Source organism: Heloderma suspectum, chromosome 2 (assembly GCF_057233095.1).
Source record: "Heloderma suspectum isolate Gila_16-S chromosome 2, 16-S_ref, whole genome shotgun sequence".
NCBI classification, from domain to species: Eukaryota; Metazoa; Chordata; class Lepidosauria; order Squamata; family Helodermatidae; genus Heloderma; species Heloderma suspectum.
The window spans coordinates 333,243,186-333,256,194 of NC_139459.1; the positions used below are offsets into that span (position 1 = coordinate 333,243,186).

The 13,009-nt window shown below is 44.4% G+C and overlaps 1 protein-coding gene across 1 annotated transcript in view; it reads right to left on the reverse strand.

Annotated features, from left to right (window-relative positions):
- The window catches only part of LOC146355057 (uncharacterized), a 162,886-nt gene extending 151,551 nt beyond the window's left edge, over window positions 1-11,335 (reverse strand). Inside the window, exons 1-4 of the mRNA XM_084829837.1 lie at window positions 11,126-11,335; window positions 9,625-9,743; window positions 8,218-8,368; window positions 6,774-7,990 (exon numbers count right to left, since the gene is read on the reverse strand). Coding sequence (XP_084685963.1) covers window positions 6,774-7,990; window positions 8,218-8,368; window positions 9,625-9,743; window positions 11,126-11,335 — 1,697 coding nt within the window. The remainder of the gene's footprint in view (window positions 1-6,773; window positions 7,991-8,217; window positions 8,369-9,624; window positions 9,744-11,125) is intronic.
- Window positions 11,336-13,009: the final 1,674 nt, after the last annotated feature.

Consider the following 13,009-nt stretch of genomic DNA (forward strand, 5'->3'; position numbering starts at 1 on the left):
ATAGTTGTACACACTTAATTTCAGGGTTTGAGGTTTGACTGAAGGTTGCAACCAATATTCTCCAGATTAGCCCTAAATATAATCCTGATACAAAAACAGATATACACGCTCCTATTTTTTCAGTGAAAGAGTAAGGCCTTGAGAATTCAACCCTTCCTGGATCAAGATAGTTGAGCCTGTTCTTTTGTTTTAATTTTCCATTTTCCAAATGAATGTGCAAGAGAACAGAAGTGCATTTTCAGTTTTAGATGTCCAGGGGTGAGAATAGTGTGGCTTTGGGAAAGAAATGGCAACTGTATCACCAAAGTATATATTGTGGGGACAAATGTACAGTAAATGGATTGTGGGTGCTTTGAAAAGGCATACATAGCCTCTGTTGGGCGGTGTTAACCAATTTTTGCAACGGGGTGGTAGAAAGAGATAAATGTTGTCAGCGTCTGCTATTGCCACTTTCAGCCCCATTTTTCCTTATGGCAACTGTTCCAGAACAAGGATAGTCGCCCTGGTCAGTCCTGACAGAAATAAAAAAGCCAGTGACAGATTTGGATTTAATAGAGCGAGTCTGTTTGCAACAGAGTGATGGGGAACAAAAATGTGACCTTTCATGTTTCAGCATCCATGTTAAAATGACACTTCTTAATGAAGTGAATATCTGATATTTATTTATTTTTTTAAAAAAACTTTACTGTATGGGCATTTACAACAAAATGTGTATTTAATATTTTATTGATTCAGGAGTTGGCTCTTAGCAAAGCTCCAGTATTTATTAATATCCCCATGTTTATTTCTCATTGCAGCAAAAAGCACTCTTTATTGATCTGGATGCTTCCATGGTAATTAGCAGCACAGAATTTATTGTAGTATATAGTTGCGACGTGTGTGTTAGGAATATGCCTTTCAGCAACAGATTGTGATCTATAACTATGGATTCAGCTAGCTATCAGGCCATATGGTATCCCTGATATTTGTTAATCAAGCTGCCTATAATTACATTCTGAGCAATGTGAGCAAACCGAGGGGCCCAGGCGGCCTCCAGGATGGGATATGAATTTTGACTCTGGCGAGTGCTATAGTTGATCAAGTGTGACATTATAAATTGCCGGCCTCCTTCAGCTGGTACAGCTGGCCTGTTCCATGTGTTAGTGATGCTGTCATGTTTTCTTCTTGGCACTCCTCGTGTCAGTGGAGGCTGGTGGCTCCACTTTTGGTGGTGCTGTGCATCCATTCTGGGTTTTAGTCAGAACCAGCCAGACCTGTCCAAGGTACTGAGCCTTATCCCCAAAATAGGTTCAATAACTTGGATAGCTCCTTTAGAGTTCTAGCTTGTTCTGACTGCAACCCAGAATAAATCCACAGCTCCACTGAAATCGGAACCACCAGCTTCCGCTGCCTCTTGTTAACTATGGCAGCATGATCACTTCATGGAATTATAATTAATTATAATTAAATTATATATATAATATATATACACACACACACACACATATATATATATATAAATTATAAATTAAATTATAATTAAATACATTAATTAATTAATTAATTAATTAATGTATTTATTACATTTCTATACCACCCCATACCCAAAGCTCTCTGGGCGGTTCACAAAAATTAAAACCTCAGTGTGTTAGTGGAATAAAGGTATTAGCTTTGCACCATGGTAAAGACTTGACCCTTTTTGTGCTAAATAGTTTGCACCTATCCCTTAATTTATTGGCCAGCAATTTGATTAATAAGATGTTAGTAAGCAGGGGAAAGGGGCATGGCCATTTGGGGAACCCCAGTGGGCTGAATTTGGCCTTGGCCTGAGGTTCTGCACCCCTGCTTTAAGCAATGAGCTGGAAAGGAAGATGTGAACAATCTTGAAGTGATTGGTTGCATAGAGATTATCAGAGTCCTGCCAAGCAGCACAGATTCTAGCAGAGGTAAACTAAACACTGTTCTAGAAAACTACTTCAGTGAGTATGTGTGGATCACATTACAGACTGATTCCTTAGGGAAAAGGACACTCCTCATGAAAAAAACCGAGGCTTTAGAGAAAATTATGCTCTCAAGTTGCATTTTGGATCCCTAGGACCAGACAGGAGCTGCATGCTGGGAAGCATTAATTGCTCCCTAATCTTAGTTCTGTCTTCATCTTTTATTTGTGATTTTTATGAATCCATAAATGTGTAGAGACAGTTGGTCTGTTAAGTTTTATTGGCCTGGAGAGACTGAAGTGGTTTTCAAAAACAGCAACATTCTCTTGAAGAAAGGGTAAGTTTCTGTCCTGAGACTAGAGACGATATCTCAAAACCAGAATTCCACAGCTTTTGGGTGGCCTGTAGTGGCTAACCGAAATAGGCGCACCATGCCTCTCTTCCTAACCCCTGATGCTGGGACCTTTGAGACACAATGTGAGATCTGCAGCAGCCCCTGCTTGGAGCTGGTCTCTCTGTTTGTGTGATTCTGGCAATGCAAAAGAAACCTCCATTGGAGTTTGGAGCTGGAGGAGGGGGGAGGCGTGTTCTGGTTCTCTGCTTGCAGGCTCTCAGGGCACCCAGCAAGCAGTGAGGTGAACCCACAGGGCACTTCCTCCCCCATCCAGCCTCAAGCTGTAGGGCAAAAGTGGAAGTTTGGTTGCTTGTCTCTGTGCTCGCTGGGCACTCCGAGCTTCCAGGAAGAGTAAATTACAGGTTTCCTCCAAAGTTTGGTGCTAGGGGAGGGGGCTGAGACTATCCCCACTGGACCTCCAGCATTGGGAGGAAGCATGGGGTTTGTCACTCTTGCCACAGGCCCCCTGAGCACCTGCCATGGTGAGCATGGTGACATTGTGAGCTCCTCCCCAAAATGTTGCTGGAATCATGGACATATAAATTAGTGCATCCCCTACATATGATTGTCTGCAACTGAGGATTTAATTTGGCAAATTTGAATATATAATTAAATTCTTAAAGACATTAACCAAATGAAAGAAAAATGTAATCATTAATTGTTTTGCTACACAGTGAAAGAGTGGGCTAACTTCAGTCCTACATTGTCTAATGTTCATTTAATTTTGTTTTTACTAGAACCAATTCAAAGTGCTGGTGTGAACCTTTAAAGCCCTTAATGATCTGGGACCAGGCTATCTGAAGGACCATCTTTTCCTATATGTTCTTACCCGTGCAGTAAGATCTGCTTCAGAGGCCCTGGTCATGTGTCCACAGTATGTATGTATGTATGTATGTATTATTTATTTATTTATTTATTTATTGCCCATCTGGCCAGTCACCCAGCCACTCTGGGCGATGTACAACAATAAATACAGTTTATACAATAAAATTCAACATTAAAAACTTCACATTTCTAAAATTACCCTAGCCCACCCCAAATGCCTGCCTGAACAACCATATTTTTAATGTATGGCGGAAGCTCATTAAAGAGGGGGCATGGAGAAGTTCCCTAGGGAGAGAGTCCCACAGAGTGGGGGCCACCACAGAGAAGGCCCTCTCCCTCATCCTCACCACCCTAGCTGTCCTGGCTGATGGGACAGAGAGAAGGCCATCCAAGGCTGATCTTGTTGAGTGGCCTATCTGGTGTTGCTGGAGGCGCTCCTTGAGATAGGCTGGACCGGAACCATATAGGGTTTTAAAGGTCAAAACCAACACCTTTAATTTGGCCCGGAAAACAACTGGTAGCCAGTGCAGTTCCTTCAGCACTGGAGTGATGTAATCTCACCGGCGGCTGCCTTTAATCAGGCGAGCCGCTGCGTTCTGTACCAGCTGCAGCTTCCATACCGTCTTCAAGGGTAACCCCACGTAGAGCGCATTATAGTAGTCTAAATGAGAGGAGAACAGGGCATGTACTACCGATGGGAGCAGATGGTCGGGAAGGTAGGGGCGCAGCCGCCGTATCAGATGGAGTTGGTACAGCGCTGTCCGGCTCACAGCTGACACCTGAGCCTCCATGGACAGCTGGGAGTCTAAGATTTGCTTTGGACCAAGCTTTGGACCTGGTCTTTCAAGGGTAGCCGTACCCCATTCAACACCAGGTGAACATCCCCCAGCCTCCTCTTGTCTCCCACCAAAATTACCTCGGTCTTGTCAGGTTCAGCTTCAGCTTGTTTCTCCAGCCCCTCACCGTCTCCAGACATTAGGACAGGGATTCTACGGCCAACCTTGGTGAAGATTTGAACGAGAGGTAGAGCTGCGTGTCATCCACATACAGATGACACCACACCCCAAACCTCTCGCCCCAAAAGTGAGAACTAGCCTGAACTCTAAAGGAGTTCCTTGAATAGCTCCTTTAGAGTTCTGACCAGTTCTAACTGAAACCTGGGGCAGATTCACTGCCCCACTGACATCAGAGCCATCAGCCTCCACTGTTTGACTGAATAAATTAAGAAATAAACAAATATATAATAACCCCCATGGCCCACTAACATGGGTTAAATTTACAAACCAAGAGTCCATGGTTAGAATCTCTCAAAAATTAAATCTTAACTGATATGTATTAAGTGATCCTAGGTATGCACTCTTGATTATGAACATAAGAACTTCCATGCAGGATCAGGCTAATCATCACCTAATCCAGTATCCTGTTGAAGAAACTCAGCAAGTTCTAAATGGTCCACTGGAAATTGTCCAGTAGTCCAACAGTGGATCATAATCCACCTTCTGCTCACCAGCCCTGATGTGCAGCTTCTGTTTTCAGAGTAGCCCTCTTCAGATGATGTCCTCCATGCATTACTGTATGTGTACAGTAATGCATGGAGGAGAGCAAGTGGGGCAATGCTTGCTGCCCCTGACATTAGTCACCCTGGATGGCTCCTCTCCCAACATCTGCACATTCGGTATGACATCTGCAAAGGTAAGCTTACCTGTGTATGCTTCCAAGCGATTGGAAGCCCTGCCTGATTGGGGTTCCCAATCATGTCAAAGCCTATGTACATGTGCATCAGCTGCCCTTTGTTGGGCCAGCAGAGCATGTATAGTTAGGAGCAGGGTGACCAGGCATGTCTCACTCCTGCCTCCACGCATACACTGCCACATTGAGGGGACCATCTGAAGAAGGCTTGTAACGTCATTAAGGGGGAGTTTTGCCAGTGGCTTCAATGAGGATTGCACCGTATGTGTTTTTCTTTTGTGACTATGCACATGCCTAGCTTTTCTGACAATAGATTAACATTCCTTCTGCTTAGCCTCTTGAGTGACATCAGTATGGTATAAATGTAATGGAAGCAGAAGCCGCGTGCCCTTGGGGAAGATGACGTATACAACTTTAACAGAGGCGAAGGGTAGCATAGATTTGTTAAAGCAGGGATTAATGTATACGCTTGGCAGAAACCACATGTAGCAGAGTTAAATCCAAAGAAATGATTGCTAGAAATGAATGCTTAAAGGAACCACCAGGAAAGCTGTTGTCATACTAAATTTTGCCCTTCCCCCAATGTTTGCTAGTTGCATAGCTGGTTAAAAACAAATCTGTCTCATTTTCTGAAAGCTAGAATTACACATTTGCCATCTTGCAATAGTAACAGATTGTCTAGATTTTTACCTCAGAATTTATAGCGATTGTTTGTTTATTAGCCACCTTTCTAACCAAGGGATACATACAGTTATTTACAGCAAAGAATTAACAAGAAAGAAAAAGTGGCAACACTGTTGTTATCAAGCGGTCTTCTCCTGCTGGTATAAACAGGGAAGTTGTGGCAGCAAAAGAATTTACATGGTTGTGAAATGGCACTTGGCTGAAGTAATAGTGCACAATTCAGGCCTTCTTTGCATAGCACGAACTGTAATGTGAATTAGGGGCTTCTGAGTGCAAGCCACATGCGATTGAGCCCACTGTGCCAGCAACATAAGCAGTACTAGATTGTGTGAAAAGTAGAAGTCTACCAATGTTTGCTTTTTTGGCTGATATCCAAACAGTGTTAATAGCACACAGGCAGGCTGGGGTGGAATACAAAATGTCTACCAAGAGGAGAGATCAGTGCAATGTCAGTGTCTTTTATTTAGTATGTTTGGTCTATTTCATAGACTTGGCAATATAAGAACTTAAGAAGAGCCATGCTGGATCAGACCAAGGCTCCATCTTGTCCAGCATTCTGTTCACACACAGTGGCCAACCAGCTGTCGACTAGGGCCCCATCTACATGGCACCGCTTTCATCCCCCACCCCATCACAACTGCACAGCAATGCGGCTTTGAACTAGCATCCCCTGTGATACACTCGTGATTTACTGTGGGCTTCCATAACAGACTCTGCCGTGCCCTTTTTTTTTTTTGCCATTGTACTTAAATGCACAGCTGTGTAGTCCCATGAGTGTGGAGGTGTTACAAAAATTGTGTTCTTTTCCCTGGTAGACTTTTAGTTTACTAAGAACGAGAGGAGGCAGAGATCTGGTCCAACACGATTTTATTTTGCAGAATAAGGCAACCCTTGGGGCTAACGCTCCAACAAAGGTTACAATCAAGTGATGTGATCCAAAAGTTTATATAGGCAAGACCTTTGGGGGCTGTCTTACGCCTACGCTGTACTAATCTCTTTGTCTAGCTGAGAGGGAAACAAAAAAACAGACAGCACCTTTTACGTATTTAGGCATGCGCAGAGAGGTAGCCTTGTACTCTAGTAAACACATTCTTGGCATTCCTGAGTCTCTGATAAGGCGCTGTGTCTTTGTCTAGCATGGCAGTCTCACACTGAGGTAGAATAGACATAGCTTAGCTTATAAAATCATAGGATAACAGACATACGACAATTGAAATTTCTATAACACTCCCCCCTCAAAAGGCTTTTCTTAAATCCCATACCTCTCCTTGGTCCAATAGTGGACTACACACTTAAAGGCACAAACCATCATCAATAGTATCATAACAAACAAAACTGCGTTGATTACAAGTTGTTTTAACCATGCAAAATCAGGGAGCCAGGAAGTCAACCATAACCAAGGATCACTTGCTCCTGAATAATTCTGTCCAATCATATCTTGTAGTTTGGCGATTTCATCATCTATGGTTTTGTTTAAATCATGGAACTTTACTCTACACCCTTGCTTCACTAGGGTGCAGAAGCCACCTTGGCGTGCTAAGAGATAATCTAAAACAAACCAATACTGGGCCACTAGCTGGCTGAGATCTTCAATTTCAGATTGCATGGCCCTTACCATTATGGCTGTGGCATTGATGGTCTTTTCTAAATGGCAAGTGAGGCCTAGGATGCTTTTTCTATTTTCTTTTGCAATAATTCCTGGGTATGAACCTAGGGTAAGCAATCCCGTAACTAGCCCACCCCCTACCCTGTTTGGTTCTGAATCTGACAGTTGTTTTCCAATTATTACAGTGTCATCACAGTTCTTACCCATCTGTCCTACAAGTTGCCCCATCCCTCCAACCTCTTTTTTTTCCCTTCTAGATTGAGGTTTCACCACTTGTACCGGGATGGTGAGATACCCAACCCCTACACACTGGTAATTTCCAGGGTGGTAATTGGTAGCCCATCCATTGAAGAAAAACCACAGATTGGGATCTCTCATCTGCCAACCTGAGCATATGCTACCTATCCCAGAATAATTGGGAGAGAACATAGGGTACTCGGGGTAAAGACTGCCAAAATCAGTGTCACCGAGATTAATGGAAGAAGAATAGGAGGAATTAAAACTTCCCCAAAGCCAAAACCTATCGGTGCACTGTGAATAATTTCTCAACCCATCTAGAAGAGGTCTAGCCTTGTTATAATTAAAGGTTTTATTATTCCAAGCACCAGAATGTTGACAACAAAAACACATTCCCCTGGTGTAAGTCTGGAATTTGAACTTTCGAAACTCAGTTTTGCTCAATTCATCAGGGACTCTCGAGAAGAGAGTACCCTCTTTCTGTAGAGCTCCAACTATTACCTGCGGTTCTCTGATCAAGGCAGGCAACAAAGTGAAGTCTCTAACAGTTGATGGGTGCTCATAGTAAAGAATAGAATTCTCCCCATTTTGCTTAAACATATGCTCAGCATGTCTCTTAAACCAGTTTCCTTTTATCTGAGTAGGAAGTGTTAAAACAACTAGACTTAAGAAGGAAAGAGTAGTATGCATGTTTAAGCATCAGGAGACTGCTCTCTCCTGAACAAATACTTTAGTCCCTCTAGTGGTTTGCTGCTCCAACGGTGACCTTCAGGTGGGTCAGCTTCCGGTGTTACCCTCTCTGGTGCAGGTGATGCCTTTATGCAGGTGTGATGGATCCACTTCTTTCCTCCAGCGACTTTTACAGCCGTGTGAGTGGTGAGTAGAACCTGGAATGGACCCTTCCACTTCTCAGTAAGTGGCTCATCTTTCCAGGACCGGATCAACACCCAATCACCAGGACTGAAATTATGCACTGGAGCATCCAAAGGCAAGGATTGATATGGTGCTGCAAACCTGTGAAGACAAGACAAAACAGACTGCAAAGCAGTAACATATTTTTGGATCTCTAAAGCCCCTATTTCCAAGTTTACATTTAAACTATCAGCCATAGGTAATATCCGAGGTGGGCGCCCATATAACATTTCAAAGGGTGTCAATTTAATACTTCCCCTGGGGGTGCACCGTATTCGAGTTAAGGCGATTGGCAAGGCCTGTGGCCATTGCAACTTAGTCTCTGAGCAAATTTTAGTAAGCATTGACTTTAGGGTGCGATTCATCCTCTCAACTTGACCTGAAGATTGAGGCCTCCAAGGGGAGTGTAGTTTCCAGTTGATTTGTAGTGCCTGAGCCACTGCTTATGTCACCCATCCAACAAAATGGGGTCCCTGATCCGATTCAATTTCTTCAGGTAACAAGAACCTAGGGACTACTTCTATTAACAGGATTTTGGCTACTATTTGTGCAGTGGCTGTGCGAGTGGGGTAAGCCTCAACCCACCCAGTCAATTGGTCTACTATTACTAATAAATATCGATATCCATGAGTCCGGGGCAACTCTGAAAAATCGATTTGAAGTCTTTGGAAAGGATAGTAAGCCCATGGGCGACCTCCCATTTGAGCTGGGGGTTTGGACGTCTTTGGGTTATTTTTGAGGCACAAAGGGCACCGCTCTCTGGGTCTCAACATACAATCCTGGGGCCACAATGTGTCTCACAAGCAAATCCCCCATTGCAGTTCCTCCTAAATGTGTAGCCTGGTGTAAGTCTCTCACTATAAAGCTCAAGAGAGGCTTGGGTATGAATACTTTGCCTCCTGGGACTATCCACCATCCACAAGTTTGCTTTGCCTTGTATTCAAGAGCTCTCTCATGCTCAGCTGGAGAGTAGATTGGAACCAAATCTGTACTCAAATATGGGATTAGGGCTCCTTCGTAATGCACCTCCTCACCTCCCATCCGTGTGGCTTCCTTTGCATCCTTATCTGCCAAAGCATTGCCTCTTCTTTCTTCGGGATTGACACTCTTCCCATGCGCCTTCACATGCATCACAGCGACTTCTTTTGGCTTCATCAGGGCATCTAAAAGTTTCATGATCTGGGATCCGTTTGCCATCCTCTGTCCTGAAGCAGTAATGAAGCCCCTTTCTTTCCACAGCACTCCATTTGCATGTACCGTGCTGAAAGCATATCACAAATCTGTAAAGATATATTTTTTTTCCTTCTCCTATTTCTAGGGCTCAAGTCAAAGCTGTTAGTTCTGCTGCTTGTGCTGACCAATGGCTGGGAAGACGCTCTTTCCATAAGGCCTTCTCGAGAGTTACTACTGCACATCCTGTGTATCTTTTTCCATCTATCACGCAGCTGGAGCCATCTACAAACACCTCAAGGTCTAGCTTTGGTAATAAGGAATCAGTGAGGTCAGGCCTGATCAGAGTCACATGACTCAAAATCTCTAAACAGTCATGACAATTTAGATCTGGCTTAGGGAGCAAGGTGGCAGGATTCAAAAGATTGCTGTTCTTATATGTGAGGCCTGGGCTTGAAAGCAGGGAAATCTCATAGCGTGACTGGCGTGACGGATTCAAAAATTTATCTCCATTGCTTCCCAGGATCTGAGGTACGCCATGAGGAGTATGCACCTCCATATCTGCTCCCATGGCAATTTTCTGGGCTTCTTCCACTAAAAGCGCAGTTGCTGCCACGGCCCTCAAGCAAGCAGGCCATCCCTTTGCGGTTGGATCCAGAGTCTTGGAGTAGTATACTACAGGTGTCCAGGAAGGACCTGTCCTTTGGGTCAAAACCCCTGATGCCACTCCTTTATTTTCATGTACATAGAGCTGGTACGGTTTGTTGGGATCTGGTAAGGCCAGAGCGGGTGGCGACACCAAGGCTTGCTTCAGCTCAAGAAAAGCCTTTTCCATTTCATTTGTCCATTTCCAGCGGATGATATTTTCCTTTGTCAAAGCTTCATACAGGGGCTTCGCCTTCCCCCCATAATCAGGTATCCACATTCTACAAAACCCAGTGAGCCCAAGGAAGGCTCGCAACTCTCGAGGGTCTTTAGGCCTCGGTGTCTTCTGTATGACGTCCAACCGAGCAGTGCTCAGGTCTCTGGTTCCCTTCCGAATCTGGTAGCCCAAGAAGGTAACATGGGTCTGGCAAATCTGAGCCTTTTCTCTTGACACTTTATAGCCTTTCAAGTTCAATTCTTGCAGGAGGGAGATAGTAGCTTCAGCACATGAGTCCTCTGTCTGGGTGGCCAGAAGAAGGTCATCTGAATATTGAAGCAAGGACACCCATGGCCGGTCCTCTTTCCATTGCCTCAGGTCATTTTGCAATGCACCCATGAAGATTGTTGGGCTCATGGTCAGTCCCTGCGGAAGGACGGTCCATAAGAGCTGAACCTTAATATGGGTATCGGGATCTTCCCATTCAGATGCAAATATTTTCTGACTTTCCTTATGTAAAGGGATTGAAAAGAACGCATCTTTTAAGTCCAGTACTGAAAACCATCTGGCAACTTTGGGAATTTGGGTTATAATGGTGTGTGGGTTTGGAACCACAGGATGATCCACGCTGATAATATTGTTGACGGACCTTAAGTCTTGGACTAAGTGGAACTCAATCCCCTTTCCAGGTTTGGGGGGTTTCTTCACCCCAATTATAGGAGTATTAAAGGGTGAAGTTCCTTCTTTTAATCAGCCATATCGTTTAAACTTTTCAATCAAAGGTTTCAGTCCCCTTCTAGTGACAAGGGGTATTGTCTAATCTTTACTGGTTGAGCTCCAGGCTTAAGGTTGATCTGCACAGGTTTAACAAACTTTGCTCTTGCAGGTGCCTTCCCTGCCCATACATCTTCTGGGGCCCTTTTTGCCACATCGGCTGCCCGGTAGTGATCTGCTGTTTGTTGCATGTTCTCATCCACATAAACTTGCAAACACATTTGATAGTTAGATCCTTGTTGCTTTGGCAACCTAACAACCATCCTGTCATCTCGAAAAAAAAATTCTGCTTGTAACTTTGTCAACAAGTCCCGTCCAAGAAGTGCAACTGGGCACCTTTCAGACACAACAAATTCATGCTCCAAATGACAACTTCCAACCTTCGTGAGAAGGGGAAAAGTATAAGGGACCTTAGTGGGTTGGCCTTCAATCCTTTCTGTTATTACAGTTTTATCTTTATTAATTTGTGGCTTTTGTGCTTTTGGCAGCATGGAATAAGTTGCTCCAGTGTCAATAAGTCCCATTATTTCTCTTCCCTCCACCCTTATTGTAACCAGAGGGTCCTTCAGAGCCAGGCAGCTCTTCAGGGTGGAGGTCTCGGACCCTGGTCCCCGTCAATCTGATCCTTCTCCTTCCATGGCCACCATTGCCCCCCTCTTCTCCCCCTTTTGCTTTGGGCAGTCTTTTCACCAATGTCCCTTCTCTTTACAGTAAGCACATTCATCTCTTCCCAAACGCAGCTTTCTCTGAGTCCCCAAATCCTTCTTCAAACATTTATCTGCCCAATCAGGGACTTGCCCTGTGATCGCCATTGCAATCAAAGCTGCGTTCTGTCTGCCCTTCTTATCTGCTTCCTCCATCTCTACTTCTCATGATTCACAAACACCTTATAAGCAGTCTCTATCAACTGGGGCAGAGGCATTGCTGCTGCCCCATCAGTCTTCTGCAACTTTCTCTTAATGTCCGTTGCTGCTTGAGCAATAAACATCATGTTAACCATCCTTAAATTCTCTTGAGCGTCAGGGTTAATATCACTATACTGACGGAATGCATCAAACAACCTCTGCAGGTATGCACTAGGGTCCTCAGTCAGTCCCTGCCGGACTTCATATAATTTGCTTAAATTTGTAGTCTTGGGGACTGCAGTTTGAACTCCATGTAAAATGAGCCGCCTGTAGTGGATCAGCTCCTCTGACCCAGCTTGCCAACCCGGCTCCCGATCTGGCAATGCCTGGGCTGGGAGTGGTCCACCAGCTCCGTTCTCAGTCTGGGCTTGCCTTAAGGCTTGTGTTTCTACCATCCGCTTTTCATCTGGAGTTAAAAGTTCATTTAACATGGTTTGCACATCTCCCCACTTAGGATTATGACTTCGGAAAATAGATTCAAACAGCCTGTACATCTTCTGAGGATCCTCCCTTAAGGAGGGGTTCTGATTCCTCCAATTAAACAGGTCAGATGTAGTGAATGGCACATAAACAAGAGCCCGTCCATTAGGGCCAACTACTTCCCGCAGGGGGAGCTGTCTTCCCACCTTTCTCATCTTGCACTCATATGAGCCCTTTCTGGCTGTAGATCTCAAAAGAGGGGGCGAATATACATCCGCAACTTTTCCCACAACATTCAAAATATCCTCTCTACTTCCTGATTCTGCCACAATCTTTAAGATAAAAGATTATCTTAATCCTCAAATAAATCTCTTTCCTCAGGATTTACAACCTTTTCAGCTGTTCTTGCTTCCTCTAACAAACCTGAATATGGTGGAGGGCTTTTTAACACAGAGGGAGCGGGACGTGGAAATGTAACAGATGAGGTCTCCAGAGGGGGGGGCCTCCCTCCCCCAGCAACCTCCACTCCCAACCTAACAGGCCGAATAGGATGGGGAAAACTCAGCACACCTTGGGCAGGGTCTCCTTCCGTATGACTTGAATCAGGGAGAA